The sequence below is a fragment of the Synchiropus splendidus genome, chromosome 1 (assembly GCF_027744825.2).
Source record: "Synchiropus splendidus isolate RoL2022-P1 chromosome 1, RoL_Sspl_1.0, whole genome shotgun sequence".
Lineage (NCBI taxonomy): Eukaryota > Metazoa > Chordata > Actinopteri > Syngnathiformes > Callionymidae > Synchiropus > Synchiropus splendidus.
Window position 1 is genome coordinate 34704053 of NC_071334.1, and position 19850 is coordinate 34723902.

The 19850-nt window shown below is 44.8% G+C and overlaps 3 protein-coding genes across 29 annotated transcripts in view; 1 reads left to right on the plus strand and 2 right to left on the minus strand.

Annotated features, from left to right (window-relative positions):
- Window positions 1-8954, minus strand: part of kank4 (KN motif and ankyrin repeat domains 4) — a 67213-nt gene extending 58259 nt beyond the window's left edge. For 2 of the 6 annotated variants that reach the window (XM_053873236.1, XM_053873196.1), the window contains exon 1: window positions 8839-8954. The gene's annotated coding sequence lies outside the window, so the exon portion shown is untranslated. Of the gene's footprint in view, window positions 1-2636; window positions 2989-3027; window positions 3143-3311; window positions 3526-8654; window positions 8781-8838 lie in introns of those variants that run through there. The other 4 variants (XM_053873211.1, XM_053873219.1, XM_053873203.1 and 1 more) reach the window with 4 other exon arrangements.
- A 954-nt stretch (window positions 8955-9908) lies between these two features.
- usp1 (ubiquitin specific peptidase 1) lies at window positions 9909-15530 on the plus strand. 4 transcript variants are annotated; one of them, XM_053854834.1, is made up of 9 exons: window positions 9909-9974; window positions 10960-11185; window positions 11875-12016; window positions 12120-12179; window positions 12753-12919; window positions 12994-13598; window positions 13672-13830; window positions 13892-14093; window positions 14320-15530. In XM_053854834.1, exons 2-9 carry the CDS (start codon window positions 11001-11003, stop codon window positions 15017-15019), a joined length of 2220 nt encoding a protein of 739 aa, XP_053710809.1. In that variant the 5' UTR covers window positions 9909-9974; window positions 10960-11000; the 3' UTR covers window positions 15020-15530. The 4 variants fall into 4 exon arrangements, with proteins under 4 accessions (XP_053710809.1, XP_053710810.1, XP_053710808.1 ...); XM_053854835.1 differs by lacking the exon at window positions 9909-9974 and adding an exon at window positions 10350-10494; XM_053854833.1 differs by lacking the exon at window positions 9909-9974 and adding an exon at window positions 10431-10545 and having other exon boundaries at window positions 14320-15528.
- Window positions 15531-16056: 526 nt separating this feature from the next.
- The window catches only part of dock7 (dedicator of cytokinesis 7), a 43878-nt gene continuing 40084 nt past the window's right edge, over window positions 16057-19850 (minus strand). For 14 of the 19 annotated variants that reach the window (XM_053854824.1, XM_053854821.1, XM_053854820.1 and 11 more), the window contains 4 exons: window positions 19571-19714; window positions 19397-19503; window positions 18136-18303; window positions 16057-16601 (listed from right to left, as the gene is read on the minus strand). In XM_053854824.1, coding sequence (XP_053710799.1) covers window positions 16559-16601; window positions 18136-18303; window positions 19397-19503; window positions 19571-19714 — 462 coding nt within the window. In that variant the 3' untranslated portion in view covers window positions 16057-16558. Of the gene's footprint in view, window positions 16602-18019; window positions 18040-18135; window positions 18304-19396; window positions 19504-19570; window positions 19715-19850 lie in introns of all 19 variants that reach the window. The other 5 variants (XM_053854826.1, XM_053854825.1, XM_053854823.1 and 2 more) reach the window with 2 other exon arrangements.

Sequence of the window (19850 nt, forward strand, 5' to 3'; positions counted from 1 at the left end):
AAGACAGCTACAGTCGGACAACAAAATGAGCTAGTCACAGCCCTTCTGTAGTCTAACCACAGTGAGGTTCATCCGATGTGTGTGCGGGTGTGTGAGTTTGAGGTATTTCAGTCTGAACAACAAAACGACTCAGTCTGGCATCAGCATCTACTGTGTGCATAAAAATTATCAGAAGAAAGTAATAAAAGGATGACTGAGGGTTTCACCCCAGGCCTCTGTGTCAGAAGACCAATGCTCCATTCCAGTGTCAAAACACAACCTACCAACACAACTCTGGGGTGTGTAAACACCACATTGTGCTTATGGGCGAAACTTCCATGAGCTCTGAGTTGTGAACTGCAGTGGGACTGAAAAGGTTCCATGAAGGAAGTCCCTCATTCCCTGCAGCTCTGCTCTCGTGTTTTTTCCTGTGCGTCAATGCCAGGAACCTTCTGAGAGGCAGAAGTGGGGATCCAACAATGTGAGGATGGACCGAGTCATTGTTGCCCCTTAAGTTGCATCCGCCTGTGTTTTGATTTATCTCTTGCTGATCTTGGCTACCTGCACATGCGCCTGACTCAACTCTCTCATCTTGATCAGCCCAGCGAAACTGCCGGGAAGTACTCCATCTGGCATTTTAATATTTATTTTTAGCCTGCATGAGAAAACGAGCAGATGTTCTCTGCGAACACCTCTGTCCCAGTGTGAACTCCACCTCTGGCTGGGAGGAACACACCTCCAACTTCAGGACAGCACGGAGACGTGGTGGTGTGTCGACACAGAATGAGATCAGTAGGAGCATCCCTGAACGTTTGCTCATCTGTAGCACTCTGGTGACGTTGGCCTTCTTTTTGGCTTATTTTGAGTGACACAGACACACAGTTTAGGGAGTCCCTCGCCCTCCCACAGCAGAGCTAATAAGCCCTAAAGCTACTTAGTTGCCACTCCGCTGTTCCTTTGATGAATGAAGCATTCTCTTCCAACTACGAATGCTGGAGAAGAAGCCAGAAGTTATTCAGCACAGTGCTGGACACTACAAGGCATTTAGTCGGAAAAGACTGGCGTTGAAAAGATTCATGCTGTTCCATATCAGCAATATCAGCACAGCTCACATTCCACTTGTTACACGCCTCAGAAATGTTCATGTCGTGAGAGAAGAGATGGAGCTGCCATGTTGGACGAAGCGTGCTGGAGGAGGAGATACCAGATCTTGAAGATGATTGTTGGGAGTAGGGAGAGCAATAGGGGTGAAACGATTCATTCATTTTCACTACTAATTCGATAGAGGTTGAGGTTCCCGATACAATTCAAGGATGATATGAACAATATGATTGAAAACAATTTACTGACTTGAAGTCAATTCAGCAGCTTTTAAGCCAAAAATCACAGCCTGTGCAACTGTGAAATAATAGCCTGGATACAAGAATGGTGCAGATTTTATTTGAAAAAGGTGCGACACCTGAGATTCAACTAACATCAAGTTAATCTCTACAATGCTCAGAGTGAAATAGCGCAACCGGTTGAATGTCAATTAAACCTGAACAAATGTCACTTGAACCTTTGGTTTTTAATGATACTATAATATTTTTAAATTGAGACTCAAAACCGGAAGTAACAGCTCCACTTGTTGTTGATCCAAGGCAAAGAATACATACATCAAAACGGTTAAATGAACAGTGGTTGGACCGACTACTTCTGTTTTTTTTATGTCATCAAAAGTCCCGCCCAACACACGCTCACTTGCCAGGTCATCACAGCATTTTGACACTCGGAGAGCCACAAACATCGGAGCTGGTGTGAGTCACTTCCAGGACCTCCAGGAACAACACACACAGACACACAAACTAGCACAAACCGGAGCGTAAATAACCCATCCGTGCACGGATCTGTACATTAACGCGAGTCAACCGTATCTCAGGGCGGCGCGTGCATGTGAGTAATGATGTGCCCTTTAACCAGAAAATGGATGGAGAGATCTATGAATGCAACACACACACTGTACAATCTTATCTACACACATGTTAGCGGAACACTTTCTCATCTTAATGTGCAGCAGCAGCACTTGGCCAACCAACCATTGGCAATGTGCTGTGACAGGAACACAGAGCGTACACACAATCTCACACACACACTGGGCAGAACACAGAGAGGGCGGGCTTTAAATTAGACAGCAAAGCAGGACAGCCAATGCATGCAAAACGCTGGAGGTCTTCCTCCATCTCTACATCTACCGCTGATGTCTACTTGTCTATGTGTGTGCAGCGGAACGTTAGCAAGAACCCAAAGTGGCACAGGAAAAAGGGTCAGCAGGTTTAAAGCCACACTAAAGATACACAAAGGAAGGAATGGAGCGGGAAAAGTGAAGTCTACCTCAAAAGGTGTGCAAAGATCCAGCATGGACAAGCACAGAGATGCCAGAGGCTTACGACAATGTTATTCCAGCTTGCTTTTATTCCTCACCAACCACTGTGTCAGATTTACAACACAACCTGCGCTAGTCAAGGGTAACCTGAGGATGACACGATACAAACTTTCATAGACAGACACTACTCATATCACAATGTGGATATGTGCTATTGTGCACCATGCAGCGATTGTGGTCCACCATTAGCTCTCATTCTTAACCTCATGACATGACAGTATACCGATAGGCTCACCCCGAAAGAAGGTCCAAATCCAGCTCAAAGCAACGTCGGCTTAGGAGAAGACCTCTCCACTAGCTTGCATTAGTTCTTCCAGGCACTCTGGTTTACTCCCACAGTCCAAAGACATCGAGAAAATCAATAAAGAGGATGTAGTTCATAGGTGTGAGTGTGATTCAGTGCTAGACTGCCTTGACACAATGGACTGGTGACCCGTGCAGGGTCAACCCCACCTCTAACCCCATGTAACAAAACCAGAAAATGCTGCTGGCCAGGCAGTGATTGTCCTCTTACGTTTTGGTCTCACTCTTGCTGCAACTCACAAAGTTGTGTCCATCCATGCCTCTCCTTACTCTGTTGTCCCCTCATTCATCACTACCCATTATGATTGGACCCAAAGACTCACCTCTCTTTCCTTCTTCTTCACTCTTCCTTCTCACACTCATTGACACATACATTGTTTCTTGCCTGTACTGACTTGAATAATCATCTTCTCTCCAACTTCTCCCCCCGATGAAAACCTATATATATATATATAGATAGATGGATAGACAGATAGATAGATCAGTGACATTTCCAAGAAAAACAACATAGCTATTTTATGTCCAAATACATTTCCAACCTCATCTTTGGCAAATGCAGCCGAACAAAAATATGCCCTATGAAAGATAACTCAAATCTCTGTCTTACCTCAGCAGCTGTTCTAGTATCCTTAGGGAAAATAAAGACTGAGAGTTGCAAGCTTTCTTCCTCACTTTGAATGCGTCTGATTTTCTTAGGCAAGAGCAAACTCTTCAGTCCAGCGGGATGTAATTTTGTCTGCGAGCGTGGGTCGTGCAAATAAATCCTGGAGGGTGTTAGACAGTAGAGAGCTCCGCACAAGAGGGCAGACAGACGGGCTGAGGCAGACTGAGTAGGACGGGAGCTTCTGCTGCCGCCTGAGATCCTATGGTCTGACGGGATCCGCCCACCAGGAGAGGCAGGTCGGGTCTGATACATGCATTTGAGTGGAGCCCGCATGCACGCATCCATGAATGATCTGATCAGTGACATGCAGATTAGGATGCTGCAGACAGAACAGCGTTATTTGTGGCTAAAAAAAAAAGCAGCCGGTTTAATTCATAGCTGGACACGCCTCGTTGAGTGAGGGAAGGGCTTGAGTTAATTAATCCAGCAGAGGTCAGAGCCCTCATTACGGAGGTCCCATGGTGAAGCAGAGTCATGTCTGAGCTGCTGTGACAAGGGTGAGAGTTTTAGAAACAGCACGCCAGCCAGGAGAACCATGTGGTCAGAGGTAACCACACTAGAACTGAAAAGGAGGAGCCATGTTTTCCAACAGAAAGAGGATAAAGTCTGCTTGTGTTTCAAACTATTATGATGATGACTTGTTAATCCAGATTGGTAAAACTGTCCATTATGTTATCTTCTTTTAGAAAAAGATTTAAGGAATGGAAATATTAAAAGAGTAATCCTCTTATGGATGTAAAAATATTGTTTGATTGTGAACATCGGAATGTAAACATGTTAGTATTTATTCATTTGACAAGAAAAGGGTCCACATAAATCTCTATATGCAACTAGCACACAAACCTCATGAAACAAAAATATAAATTCAGCAACTGTTCTGTGTATTTAGGTTTTATCCATTTCCTTCTGTGGCTGAAGGTATTTATTGTGTTATTGTTAAATACTAGCAAAATATAGCTATGACTTTTCAGAAACCAACAGTCAGTCACGAGTACAGTTTATGTTCCGAGGCTAACGACAAAACTGAATGGTAAGACTAAGTGGATGATAAAATTCCTGCTGTGATGTTGTTCATTGTTGAAAGGTGAACAGTAACTTCAGGACGTGCCTCTCATTCTTGAAGTGCACCGTTGCTTGTCGCTCAACATGCCTTCATTTTCCCTCCGTTGCCCTCCTGGGAAACATGGCGGTACAGGACTTGTGTGTGAGTGGGGAAGGGGGTCGTGGCATAGCTGGGGGCTTTGAGCTGCCACACCACCCGCCCCCCTCTGCTGCACCAGTCATGAGAGCCTGGTGCCCCTTGGGACAAAGCATGCCTTGATAACATCCCACTCCACAACTCATTTGCCCAGATGACCCACCACCCCCCTTGTGGCTTGTACAGGTTGAGACCAATTACCTAGACAGGATTCCAGTGCTGACTTTTGAATCCCTGACTGTGTAGGAGGTTGATCCAACCCGCAGATTTAACAGTGAGGCCCCCACAGCCGACAGCAACCTGGACACAAGCACTCCTGTCCCGACAGCAGAACACCGTCTCACATTTGATCAATACCTGCAGACTGATGCTAGGTCAAAGTTACTAAGCAAGTCGCGGCTCACACATGTCAGACTTTAAGCATCTGATGTACAAATATATCATATCAGACATCAAAACGGAATCAAGAGCTCAAGGCGCCACCCCTTGTCCTGGAGGTGAATCGCGCAAAGTGCCTACATTAGTTAGTCTGGTTATTCTCGAAAGTAAAGGACAGCCAGTGTCAAGTATTTATTTTTCTTTGGTTCTCATTCATGTGAGATGGATTGGCGAAGTTTGGTCTTTCCTCTTAGACGGCGACAATGCGGTCAATGAATTTCTGATGAGACACAGATATCATGATGCATCGTGGATGGAATTCCTTGCTATATATAGATAATGGCAGAATTGCTGCTGGACACGAGGCAAATCTTTTTCCAAGGAAAAAAATCAATAGATTTTTTTATGCAGCCATTTTTCCAATTCAAAATGAGTTGCGTCAACCTGTGGGAGCTCAACAATTTTGTTCCACTATGTGAAGCAGTGACACCCCGCAGGGTTGCTCTTTGAGGGTAAGGGACATGAGCATTTTCCGCTGCAAGGACAAGTCTCCGTTACAAATGACGTCATAAGCGGGATGGTCAACATTTGATGTGAATAAAGGACAGACAGGAACTGACATCCATGGGATGTCACGAGTGTTCAAGTGTTGAGTGCCAGAGAAGCTGGATGTTAGGTAAAGTAGAACTGAGTGAAGCACAAAGGTTCACCTTCCAGATGGGAGGAGAAGTGGAAGTGACCACTGTCGCTGGGTTAGAAGGCAGACTTACTGCCGCATCAGTGGGCTTGCTCTTTGGCATGCTACCCCTATATATAACAAGGTTTGAGGCTGCATAAGGACTTACATTATTCTGTTCTCTGTTTGCCTCAAAATATATGATGCATAAGAGCCGACGCTAATTAAAAACATTTCCACGTGTTCGCCTATACAAAAGCTCAGTGACACCCATCAAACATACAGTTTCACAAACTTGTTTTTCACTTAATCATCCTGCTTTATGTCTCTCTCTCTCTCTGCCTGTTTTCTTTTTTTTTTAAACAGAAAATGTCCTCACAAGTTCATTCAACCATGTGCATATTTCTGTAAACACTGGAGACTCAACAGTTTTTGGGACCTCTGTGATGCGCACATGGGATCCTACAAGTAGATTATGCAAAAAAGTGACCATGACTGCTGGGCAAATCTTCTTTTCCTTTTGGCTTCTCCCTTCAGGGGTGGCCACAGTGGATCATCTTCCTCCATCTGACCCTGTCCTCTGCTTCCTCTTCTCTCAAACCTACAAACCTCATGTGCTCCTTCACCACCTCCATAAATCTCCTCTTTGGCCTTCCTCTCCACCTTCTGCCTGACAGTTCCAACCTCAACATCTTCCTACCAATGTACTGGTTGTCTCTCTGTACATGTCCAAACCATCTGCATCTAACCTCTCCGACTTTGTCTCCTAAACACCGGACATGTGTTGTCCCTCTGATCTACTGCTTCCTGATCCTATCCATCCTGCTCACTCCAAAAGAGAACCTCAGCATCTTCATCTCTGCTACCTCAAGCTCTGCCTCCTGTCTTTTCCTCAGTGCAACTGTTTCCAAACCACACAACATTGCTGGCCTGACCACCGCACCACTGACCACTGCAGGGCAAGTGGTCTTTAAATAAATATGGTGAAGATGGTGTGTGTGCTAAGACAACAAAGAAAAGAGAGTGAGGCTGCAGGTCAATGTTCTCAGGCACACTGTATTACAAGTGTTTGGAGAATCATCCCACATTGCTTAATTTAGCAATTAAAGAAAAAGGCAGCAAAGCTCATCGTGAACTCGATGTTAAGTCCTTGCGACAAAATTAAAGATGTTATAAATAGACACATGCACTTGCAAGTTTCATGACTCTCATTACACAAGTCAACCATAATGAAAAAACAAACACATGTACACTTGAAAGAAAATTAAAAAAAAAAAATCTATGTTTTCATTAAGATCATGAAAATACTTGCTGACAACTAGAAGTCATGATTCCAGTCGGTCCATAAGACCAAAGATCGGAAAAAAAAAGACTGGAAGGCTATTGGGAGATCAAAGTTGTTTACCTCATGCCCTGGAGCACACAAATGCCATACCTCAATTTAAATGATAAATAATGATGCGAGTTTCAACTACGTTTTTTTTGGCCCATCCTGAGGCTCGGCCATAAACTGGGGGGGGTGAAGGATCTTGTCTTTTTTTCCCCTGTATTATTAGTGCTGAATCTGCTCCAGTAATGTAGGACTAAATTGCAGATGAGGTATCATGAAACAGTGTTGCAGGCTGGATGAAACAGTGTCCTAATTTTCAGAGGCCACGAGATGGCGCTCTTGGATTATAAATGATGTGCGGTTTCATTGAAACAGTTGTACAAGTACAAACATTTTACAGCAGACAGTGCCATCTGGTGGCCTCAGAAAATCAGGACACTGTTTCATGAAACCCCATCAGCCCTTCAATACTGTGTCATGAAGCACTCACCTTCCCATCACTACAGTCAAGCTATTTATCCATGTGTACAAATTTACAGATACTGATCATCTGACATAGGCTGTCGGGGGCCACACCCTTTGGACAACTAGTGGCAGGCCACGGAACCGCGGTTTTGAGACCCCAGGCCAAGAGGGCTCCCACCTTCACCGAGTTCAAATTTGGGACACCCTGTCTCAAAATCCAAGCGGAAGGCCTGTTGGTGAAGCTGTGTGTGCTAGTTGGGTTGGAACCAGGTCTCGAGTCCCCAGGTCTCGAGCCAAACCCATTGACCTCCCCTGGAGTCAAAGCAGTCGACTGGTTGACAGGTTAGTGTGAACTCAGTTCTCCATGAAACTGGTCAGCCAATCTAAGATCAGCTAGTTCTACGTTCAGAGTCAACTGGTCAGCCATTCATGAGTCATCCCAGATCAGTGCTCGAAGTCAGCTAAGTCTAATCCGAGAGATGAGCACACTGAAAACGGATTCAGTCTGCTTCTTGTAGAAAGCTGTCAGAACAGAATAAAAGCCTGTTTGGACTGTACATACAGAGCAGTCAGGGTGTCCACATCCAAGTCCCGTCAACCCCATCAAGCATCAACTGATCACGCTCACCATCACGTCACCAATCCGGGGTTATCTTAACTTGTTTGGTGCAAAGTTAATGACGAGAGCTTTCAAGTGTTGCAATAGCTTGACCCACTGTTGTCACCCAGACGGAGCTTCTGCTGATCTGGACGCTCAGTGGAGTAGTAACTTGTCCTTCAAGCCAAGGTACATCCTCCAACTGGACCAGCAGAAGAACCATGGCCAGCTGGTTCTTTCGGTTCCAAGCTGACAGGGCCCCATCTGAAACAGACTGATCCGCGGTGTCACCAACATGATCAATTTCAGCTTCACCAGCTTCTCTGCCGGACGCTGAAGCCTTCACATTTGCACCAGCGAGCCTTGCTTCTTCCTGAGAGCCACTTTAACAGGCAACTGGCCACTGCACACGAGGCATCCGCCACAGAATCGGCAATATTCCGGGCAAAAGAGCCACACTAGACATGTGGTCGCAGTGCTGTGGTCATGTATGCTGCACATCTCGAGTGCACTCGCAGAGTTAGAAGCCCAGTGTGACTGCATCTGTGCTGCTGCTGACCGTGCTGCAGCTGCACCCTCGATCTGGACCAGCACCATCGACAAAACGCCCACCAACTGTTTACACGGGATGTGCGACACACCTGTCTCTTGCGTGTCCGTGTGCCAGCAGCAATCAGCTGGAGCGTTGCAGAAATGCAGCACGTCAGCGACGACAACACTCGAACGCACCGCGGAGCAGATGCACAACAACCGGCGGCCACATGTTCCCGTAGTCAGTGTGGCGTGTTTCCGCAGAAATAAGAGGGAATAAGACAAATATCTCACCGTTCAAATCGTGGGTGGAGAGCTCCGACTGGCAGTCAGATGAAGAGATACTCCAGTGAAGGTGGAAAGGGGCTGATGGACACTTTTAACCTCATTGCTATGAACACTGTCGCCTCCTGCAGGTAGATGTCGGTATTGTCCTTTATCGAAACGACAACACCTGGACCAACAAATAAAAGCGAGCTCACGATAAATTCACGGGACCACTCATCCCACCTCGTGTATATATATATATATATATATATATATATATATATATATATATATATATATATATATATATATATATATATATATATATATATATATATATATATATATATATATATATATATATAAACCTTAAATTAAGAGATTATGTCGACGAGGGTATTTAAATAGATCATAATGAATAGAAATATAGAAATAGAAATAATGATACAAGGTCATAAATAAAAAATAAAAAAAAGAGTATCCATTATATATAAGCAATTATCATGACAAAAATACGATAGATATGACCTCTATATTGTCGCATGTTTTTGTCTCTCTATCTTCCTTTTCAGTTTATTATTGACTTTAAATAATGCGTTTTAAGATTTCATTTGGAAAAAGAAAACATTTGGACACATCATGTAGACCAAAGATGATCTGTAACTCTATTATTTATTATTTCAGCAGTAGCGTTTGGGATATCAAAGAGGCACGAGGATACACTGAGCTTGTCTTCGGGAGTGACTCAAAAGGACAAGATGAGAAAGGATTGTTATCAGAGGGACTGCTGTAGCCATGTGGAGAAGACAGGCAGTTATGACTTGTGAAGAGGACACGCACTTCCACCCTGTCTTGAAGCAAGCTTGTATTAGTTGTACGTCCATTTGAACTCACATAAATAACATGTGTTATGTTATGTTATGTGTTCACGTGATCTTTAGATAATGACCTCTGTAACTGTGGTATTCCCGCATTTTAAACTTGGATTGAAACGTCATAAACACTTCCTGTTGCTGGTAATTACAGGTTCCTTTAAAGACAATAATGCTTTGTGACATCAGAGAAGCTGTACAATATTTAGTGGTTATATCACATGAAAGTGACATTTTAATTGACAGACATTCTCAGCACACAGCTCGTTTCAATAACACATCATCAAATGAGTAAGTACATGATAGATTTTTTTGGTGCTCCTCCAGGGCCGTGCAGAGAAGCAGCAGCCACACTATTGGAAACTTGAACAAACCTTGTATAAGGATCGTATTTTAGCATATCGTGATAATGTGTAGTTATTCTGTAACAGATACATATTTTGCGTCACAGTCCATTTTTTTTGGCGTGGGGCTTTAAATGTTTGTTAAACTACAAACATGGCTGCCTAAAAGCAGTGGGGTCCTGGCGAAATGGGCGCCGCAGAATATGCCTGATTTATGAGTCCTTCCAAACAGAAGGAAGTAAATATATTTGGTCCACTTTAGCAACGAAATATATCTAATTAATGGCTTTAAATTGAGTTCAAGATTATTAGAATTGAAGAACGACGAGTCTGTGTATTTGTAATGGCGTTAGCGAAGCTACGCGGGTGTTCACCAGGCGAACCCGAAGCAGGCAGTGGGTCCGGTTGGAAAAAGCGCCAAGTTCTGCGTCAGTGTGTAACTACTTTCTCCACGGACGCTGCGCTCGGTACGACAGAATTTCATTTAATAATGTAGGTGGAATCGGTGCCTTTCGTAGGTAAGTGCGTCGAAACCCCGGCATGACGAGGCTTCTTGCAGATGTGCCGCGCTCTTGTTTCGTTGACGCCGCACGATTGTGACCCAGTTCGGTCGCTGTTGGCGGCAAAGTTGTCCAAACCCTGTGTGAACTGGTCTTGATCTGCTAACGATAGCCGTTCTGCTCTACTTGTTGTCGTCGTACTAGGTGTTGCGACGATGAAACGAAAATAGAGTTAGCGTTAGCAGGCTAACGCTTCAAGTTATATAACGCGATTGTGACGTGGTGGAGCTACTTGTTAAGTAAACTGTCACGTCAATATGGTGATCTAAACCTCCGTGAAACAGGGCATCAGCGTAGGTGTTGTTGTTCGTACTTTCAGTTTGTAGCCCAATGGCGCCGTTAAACTGACCTTACGTTTCCTATTCTTACCAGCTGGAGTCGCAGTTTCCTCTCCGTGAATAGCAGCTGGAAAGATGCCCAGTCTTCAGGGTGAGAGTGCCGTTGTGGGTCCGGGGAGCCCGATGAGAAGGAACCGACTGTCCCTCAAGTTCTTCCAGAAGAAAGAAACCAAACGGGCTCTGGATTTCTCCGAACCACCACCAGCAGCTGTAGCCGCAGCAGAACCAGAACAAGCCAAACCTCCAGAGGAGGAAGAAAGGTGAGCGTTCTAGGTTGGAACTGAAGTTATCGAATTGACTTTACTCCGTGATGCTGAGAGTTCTTCATTTATCGTCTTACTTCAGGACATGCTTTTAAAAAATTCCTGCCGAGTGCTATTTCCATAGATGTTCGCGAGACGCAGCTTGGAAGACATTGCCAGACAGACTTGACACAATCATGACAGCCACTTCTACTCTACATATTGTGATGATATGATATGATTTGTTGCACGCATTGACATGAATAACATATTTTAAATGAAGTGGAAACATTGAAACAAATAGAAGGCACATAAGGCATCATAGAGGTGGATATGATGATTGCGTTTTTTCATGTAATGAAACATCATAATGACTGAAGTCCATAGCTCACACAACTCAAGTTGCACATTCCGTCCGGACATAGGAAGAGACGGACCAGGTGAGGACGGCCGTAGATTGGAGAGAGCTTTGCTTCTCATAACAAAAAAAGGAGCGTTTAGTTGTAACCAATTCCATAAATGTCAAAACTTCTTTATTGGCTGCGTACCTTTCTCTTTTTATTTTTTGGTGGTGGAAATCCTGTCATTGCTGAAAAATCTATATGTTATGAGGAGGAGGGGAAGGGGATTTATATAGGGGAGAGGATAAAATCGCCCAGCTCTAGTGATGTTGTTTGGCTATCTTACATCGTCTCTTCCTTTTGCAGCAGTGACCAGGTGGTGCCCAATGTGCCCCCGCATCCCGCATCGCCCGGCATCTTGCCTCCTTGCGAGAAGAAGGACAGCCTGGTGCCCTTTGTGGGACTCAACAACCTGGGAAACACTTGCTATCTGAACAGCATCTTACAGGTGACCGAAAGCATGACAAGTGCTCCTGTGTGTTTGATAAGGTGTAAACTAAGGTACCGGCTCCAGCCACGGTTTTATGTATTGATCGCTTCGCTTTCTGCAGGTCTTGTACTACTGTCCACGGTTACGGGAAGGTGTGAAGAAACTACACAACTTGTGCAAGGTGAGTTTCTCGTGAACTGTCAAAACATGGAATTCAGAACACAACACTACTAACTAACAATAATACCAAACAGTGCTGTATAGAAAACTTTGAAAGCAAATTAATAAACAATAAAAAAGGCGGGATCCAAATCGTCCAAAACAAACTCTAGCCTAGGTTTCGCCTGCGGTTAGCTTTACTTTGCTAGCCTCTTGGTAGCAGTCTAGTTTGGCGCGGTGATTTGAAGCCAAGTGTCTTGTGTTGTGTCTGAGTCCGTGGGTGCACACACTGCGAACTGCAATTCTGTTGTCATTTTCCTTGAGTATTGCCAAATGACCGCAGTCACGATCTCTGCAGCTGCAGGATGTGAGATTTTCCGGAGGAATGCCTGCTTTGTTTTGTCGTTTTTAAGTGTAATGTAAGATTTAAAGGGGTAATAACATTTCTCATCATGTATATATGGCTATGATATGGGACACAGCAAGCTGATGTGACTTGGAACGAATGTGACTTGTCATCTTGAGGGATGATCATGTGTACCGATCCTGGCCTCCCACAGTTTTAAAAGTGCTGTCAAATATTTGTGAATCATAGACGGAGGATGCTGAGGAAACGCTGCCCATGTACATTGAGCTCATCGGGAGCTTCAACAGTCTGATTTCGTCCATGGAGCAGCTGCTGACCAACTTCCTGCTCAACCCTACAACCTTCAGCGAGGGAGAACTGGCCACACCGCCTCGCAAAATCCTTCACACCCTCAGGTGACGTCAAGTGTGGCCCACGCAGAGCTCAGTGGAATGAGAAGCCGTCCTTAATGTGTGGATGTTTGTTCCAGGCAGCTGAACCCCATGTATGACGGCTATCTCCAGCACGACGCACAAGAGGTGCTGCAGTGCATCCTGGGATACATGCAAGAAGCCTGTGACAACATCAGAAAGCAGAAGGAGCCTGAGAGAACTCCTGACAACGACCCTCAATCAGAGCCCAAAACGGACGTCACAGAAGATGAGGCTCAACCCAGTGGCAAGAGGAAGAGTGACACCGAGTTGGGCAACGCCAAGAAGAAGCCCAAGTCTACCAAAAAGTCTGAGTCAGACAACAACAAAATGATGACCCGCTCTAAAAGGAAATCATCTGTTGATGCATCGCCGGAGGCAAACAAAGAAGAAGAAGATGAGGAGGACGAGGAGAAGGAAGCCTCAAAGGAGAACGTTGAGAAGGATGGAGTTGGGGAGCAGAAGAGAAGGAAGAAGAAGAAGGCAAAACTCGGGTGGCTGAGGCCGTCTGGCAAACAGCCAAGCATCTTTTCCAAGTTCCTCAGTGTCGGCAAGATCACGTCTGCGGTGAAAGTAAAACAAGAGGAAAAGCATGATCTAGTGACGGGCAAGAAGAGCTGTCCAGAGGAGTCGGCGGACGACAAGAAGGTGCCCAAACCCAAAGGTAGATGATGACTGTCATGATTTCCCCATTGGACTTTTGATGATATTTACTGACAGTCTGTCCGCTTTTCCAGATGATCTGGACCTGATGGAGCACTTGTTCCAAGGTCAGCTGGTTCTCCGGACCCGGTGCTTAGAGTGCGAGTGCTTCACTGAAAGGAGAGAGGACTTCCAGGATATCAGTGTCCCTGTCATGGACGAAGAACCCAGCAGCCCAGACGACCTCTCTGAAGGTAAGTGACCTGCTTTGACATTGAACAGCTCCAAAACTAAAAGCAGCTCGTCTGTCTTCAGTCTCTCCTGATCCTAAACCTGAAGTCAAGACTCTGAATTGGGCGCTGGGCCAGTTTGCGTCGGTGGAGCGGCTGGTAGGGGAGGACAAGTACTTCTGTGAGACGTGTTGTCACTACACAGAGGCCGAGAGGAGCCTGCTGTTCGACAAAACCCCTGAGGTGGTCACCATCCATCTGAAACGCTTCTCTGCCAGCAGCTCACAGTGAGTCATGCAAACCAGGACACGTTCAGGGTGAAACTGGAGTCTTAGTATTTTTAGACCGAAGACACTGATGAATGTACATCCGTCAGCTTTGTCTTTTGTTGTACTGCAAACTCACTGGAACACATTTGTCTGAAGCAGCAGGCAGGATTGTCTCGTCTGACAATGCCAGAGCAACGGGAAAAGAAGTGGTTTTAATGGCATCTTTTGCTTCCCCTCCCTTCAGGCTCGATCCGTACGGTGGACTGTCCAAAGTCAACACCCCTCTGCAGACGCCCCTGACCTTGTCCTTGGACGAGTGGTGCACACCCACCTCCACCACCAAAGGTCACCAGTACCAGCTTTTTGCGGTGGTCATGCACAGCGGCATCACTATCAGTTGTGGTCACTACACAGCCTTTGTCCGGGTCCGAAATCTGAACGATGTAAAGCTCCATCTCAAGGAACGACGAGAGGCCGAGTCAGAGGAGGAGACCAAAGAGGAGGTGACCCACTACGATGACGGGGAAGTGTCTCTGAGACAGAGGGACGACAGTTTCATGAAGAAGGGAACCAAAAAGACTTCAGAAGGAGGGGTTGGCCTTTTGGGCGGCCAGAGGAGTTTCTCTGGCTGGGACATGGGATCTAAGCGCAGAAGAACCTTCCGTCTGGGACTTAATTCTGAATCTGGGGTAAAAACAGAACCCGAGGAAGGCGCGGTGGCTGAGAAAGAGCCAACGGAACGTGCAGGAGGGGAAGCGACGGAGCAGGAGGCAATAAAGATTCTCCAGGAATATGAGGGAAAGTGGCTTCTGTTCGACGACTCCGAGGTCCGGTTGTTCGAGGAGGCCGAGTTCATGCAGGCCTGTTCGCCTGACACCCTCTCCTCATCCACGCCGTATCTGCTTTTCTACAGCCGGACTCCAGAAGAGGAGGCAGGGAAGTAACCGAGGTGGATCGGCTGAGCGAACAGTACATCTTGGCAGAGAAACATTTTGACTTTTTTTTTTTTTTTTTTTATAAACCAATAGTTTTCTACTGAGTTTATGTTGTTGTGTCAAAGGTCGTCTATGCATTCATTCTTGGCTAGTCTAGAGTTTTCATGATTCAAGTCTAACAGGGAACGCACTTTACTTCATGATTGCATTTTTCGATAAAGCCTTTGACAAAATTCATTTTCTGGTGTTTTTGTCTCTCAACCTTTTGCTATTTTCAGATATTGGACATCAGAACTATTTAGAGGACTGTCTGCAGCATGAACCTCTTTTTGAGGCCAGTAGCAAACTTGCTGACAAAGATGAGTCCCAACCAAACTTTAAGCAGGTGATGATGTTCTCGCTAATAAAGGTTTTTAAAAGTACATTTCCTATTCACTGCTTTATTTGCTGGTGTCTGCACCGTTTCATCAACCCTGCAAGACTGTCTCATGACACCTCATCTGCCCATCACTGTCTGTGAGTCAGAGACTCCCATGGAGTGTCCAGTGACGCATTCTTTGAAACTGGTAGGAAAATACACTGTTGTAACCAGTGGAACGTTGCTGTCTGCGTCATTTGATCCATCGCTGTCTCTCTGGAAGCACTTGCACTTGATCAGGCTGCACTGCCATTCCTTCAGTGTACGTCACATTGATCGCCCCAATTTTTACGTGCTCACTCTGCATATGCGGCCATTAATATGAAAAAAAATCCTAAAAGTGACTTCTCGTCCCATGTTGTTCGTTGTCATGGTAATTTGTGCTATTCTGAAGCAGGAGCACCAGACGCGGTCATTTGAATTCTGAGGTGATTTAACTAACCTGCCTTTTTAAACAGAAGCTCACAGTCGGACAACACAGATCCAGTTTTCTACCAAATAACTCAATCTTTGAATGTATGTCTGGGAAACAGACCCGATCTCCACCGCCAAAATGAACACCCGCGGGCACGCAGTGAACATTAAAATATTTATTTAGTAAAATATTTAAAATAAACAAAACGAAACTACATAAATTATACAGTTGTGTTTTTTTTTTTTATTTCAGTACCGACCTCAACTTAAAAACAAGATAAATAATGGTACTTTTTTTTTTTTTGCATGTTGGAGTTACATAATCTTTATGTTGAAAAATGCATTGCTACACAATAATAAAAAAAGTGCACACATTTTTTAAAACAATATTTGACACGTTTGGGTAAAAAGACACCTTGATGTCAAATGCACAATCGTACCTTTTTGAAGACAAAATTTGGCCTTTCCATTTCATTTTGGCACTTTCACCGATTCATACTACAGTACATTATTAACATGGTGTTGGAGTCACACGTCTCCCTTGTCAAATACCAAGATCAAGGTGTCTCTTTAAAAACGGTCAAGTCCATTTGTTTGCTTGTAAAAAATAGTTAAGACACTGGAATGACGTCTCGGAAACACTGACCAAGCTCGAAGACTCCTATTTACACTCTGGAATAAATTAATATTGCAAAAGTTCGTGAAAGCGTCTGTCTTCAAATGTCAAGTTTGCGTAGACTCAGTCTGCTGAAGGAATCTCTGTGAACACAAGAGAGAAGTTGATTCAGTTGAGTCAAACGAAAGACGACAAATGCAGATCGACAAGGCAGCCATCTTGAACCAGTGAGACCCTGTCCACTCAATACCAGCATACGTTTTTCCTTCACAATAAAGTAGTATGGACTTTCCATCATCCTGTTCAAGTGCTTCCCACCTTAATATTCTGATGGTACTTGACTTTTACTTTACTTTTTATAATGTTTTTATGTCCTATAAACTCCACACAATAAAAGAAACCAGAAGGTGAACTGTACAAAAATAATTCAACTGGACATTGCGGTAGCTCGGTCCATCAGTGGTTGTTCTGGAGTCAGGCAGCTCTACAGATTCATGTTGCTTGTCTGTGCGACTGCTGTGCAAAGCTCAGCCACATTTATGGACCCACAGTTGTTGCACTGCTTTCCCTGTGGCTGAAGTGTTCTCTCATATTTGCATACAGTATAACTTCATTTTGACCTCCATGCCAGTGATGCTGACCCACGTCTTACCACCAGCCTCCAGGTTTCCTAAGTTATGTTCATGTCAAACCAAGCCAAAACACAACTATTGTCAGTCCAACCAAGTTCGGACTTTATAAATGCACGAACACAGACTAGTCCCACTATGGGAGAGAAATCTGAATTTCTGCCAGACGGACTACACGACATGAATAATGCGGAATAAATGAATATTGCAAAAGGCCGACTGTGACTGGACTGCACAAGCTTCAGCTGTGAAGTGACAGGAAGAAGAGAAGACAGCCTAATAACATTCTTCTCATCAGGGCTGTGTGCATGACACATCGATCTGAAGCACAACTCTGCGGTGTCAAGGTCTCTCAGTCAGCTGACAATGACAACTTTAGCTCAAGAGCTCACATACATCCAGTCATTTGTGACTGAAAACAGACTAAAAATGCAATATCAAATGCTCAGAAACTGGGAGGGCGAAACATAAGGTAGGTCACGTAGAACCTCCAGTCCAGGGACAATCATGAAGAGGAAGAAACACAAGGTGAAGATACAGAGGGAGCTGGCATGCTGGATGGTTCTGTGTCCAAGGTCCAATAAAACCTATTATAGTTTGTCTTCTCAACGGACGACAAGTGAAGACTGAAGAGCCCATGTAGTGGCCCCGGCCTGCTGGACCGAAGAGGAGGGTGAATAAATCGAAAAACTCTTCAGCAGTTACTAAATTAATGTTGCGATATTTACGTCAAATAAACTGCACCCATCTACTTGGAGCCATCAAAAAGAGCAGGTACACGCCTGAGGCAGCATGACGTTAAAATATCAAAGGAAGTGTGAAGCCACTGTCACTATTCAGGTGAGTCATATTGTGGATGTAGACTTGACGGTGGAAACGGCACAAATGAAACAAAACAGCACCACAACATGGAATCTGAACGACCCAACTACCTGGTCAAGCTGTCCGTTTGCTGCTCGAGGTCACCAAATAAAAACGAACGAAACGAAGAAAACGGTTAACTTCCACACACAAACGCACACAGGGCAGGGCAAGGCCACACATTTACCTGTGCGAGTTCACCTGCAGGACAGGCTTGTAAAGCTGTGGGATTTTTCTGTTGATGAGGGGCTGCAGCGCCTCCTTCAGGCGGTGGTAGTTCCTCTCCAGCTCCCTCTGGTACTCTTTTTGGTCTGGACCAATCAGACTCTTGTTCTTTCGCAGAGCGTCTTCACACCTTTGAGAGGAAATTTGGGTCAAATGTTGATCACAACCAAAATTCACAGTGGGAACATTTGTAACTACGGAAGAGGATTAGGGCCAGTGAAGAAAGAAAAACAATAATTGGCAGAATTCTGACTTAAATCTCAGAATTCTCACTTCAAAATAAGATTCTCACTTTTTTCCTCAGAATTCTGACTTTAAAGTGAGAATTCTGACTTTTTTCTCAGAATTCTCACTTCAAAATAAGATTCTCACTTTTTTCCTCAGAATTCTGACTTTAAAGTGAGAATTCTGACTTTTTTCTCAGAATTCTCACTTCAAAATAAGATTCTCACTTTTTTCCTCAGAATTCTGACTTTAAAGTGAGAATTCTGACTTTTTTCTCAGAATTCTCACTTCAAAATAAGATTCTCACTTTTTTCCTCAGAATTCTGACTTTAAAGTGAGAATTCTGACTTCTGAGATTAAAGTCACTTTAAAGTGACAATTCTGAGAATAAAGTCAGAATTCTGCCAATTATTATTTTTTCTTCGCTGGCCCTAATCCTCTTCCATATGTCACAGAGGTGGAAGGGCCACAGCAGGTCCAAAAATGTGACAAGGGTCCAGGCCTAGAGCACATGGATGGAACATTGGAGTGAAACAATCTGAAAGTAAAAGCCAGTAAAAGTAAAGGCCACTAAGACTTAGACTTAGACTTTCTTTATTGTCATTGCACAAAACATATTACTATATGTATATGTATAAGGGAAGCTGTGTTGAAGCTGCTGGCCCCACGACACATAAGTGGGCGAGGATGGATGAATGGAGGGATGGATGGAGGGATGGAGGGATGGATGGATGGATGGATGGATGGATGGATGGATGGAGGGATGGATGGATGGATGGACGGACAGACTTTCAAAATGGCCAGCAATTATTGAAAGTCCCATTATTGAAATTGTGTTGCCATCAAAAGCCTGAGAGGTTGCTGTCGGTGCCGTTTCCCTAGGTTTAGGTGGGTTGACTTCTAAAGTACAGACACTTCCTAGTTAACCAGCCAATCACGCGACAGCTTAGCATGGAGGGGATATCAAATCGATGCGGGGTATCAGAAGCAGCTCCTACCTCTTCGTGAAGTCTTTGAAACAGAGTCGTAGCTTATTGTGGTGTCGGTACAGTTTGGGGTCACTGGGGATTTCAGACAGGAAGACCTGAGCCACTTCCAGAGGACCCTGGGCAGAAACGTGATCAGACACTCGCAGCGCTACAAACTGGGAATGAGGGGAGAAAAACACTCACCTGGTTGACTGTGGTGCCAACCGACCCCTGCAGGACCATCTGCAGCATTTTGGCATCAGCTGGGTCCTGGTGGGTGGCGAAGGCCAGCTCCTGAGTCTTCTTCTGCATGTCCTCGATGGCCACTTCGATGGGCGTGGAGATAATCTGAGAAAACATCAGCGCACTAGGGTCAGAGTCAGAGTCCACCTGCTGTTGCTGTTGTTGACAACCATGGGACGTCAACGAGAAAAAAGCCATGCTCTCTGTGTTCCAGGTGCAAGACTGTTCAGCAACCTAAATC

What these genes read in the sequence shown, in the direction of transcription:
- usp1 (XM_053854834.1), top strand. Translation starts at nt 11,001, where the DNA reads ATGCCCAGTCTTCAGGGTGAGAGTGCCGTTGTGGGTCCGGGGAGCCCG. An exon ending in ATCTGAACAGCATCTTACAG is followed by an intron (nt 12,017 to 12,119) that starts GTGACCGAAAGC and finishes CGCTTTCTGCAG; the next exon opens with GTCTTGTACTACTGTCCACG. An exon ending in GAAGGTGCCCAAACCCAAAG is followed by an intron (nt 13,599 to 13,671) that starts GTAGATGATGAC and finishes CCGCTTTTCCAG; the next exon opens with ATGATCTGGACCTGATGGAG.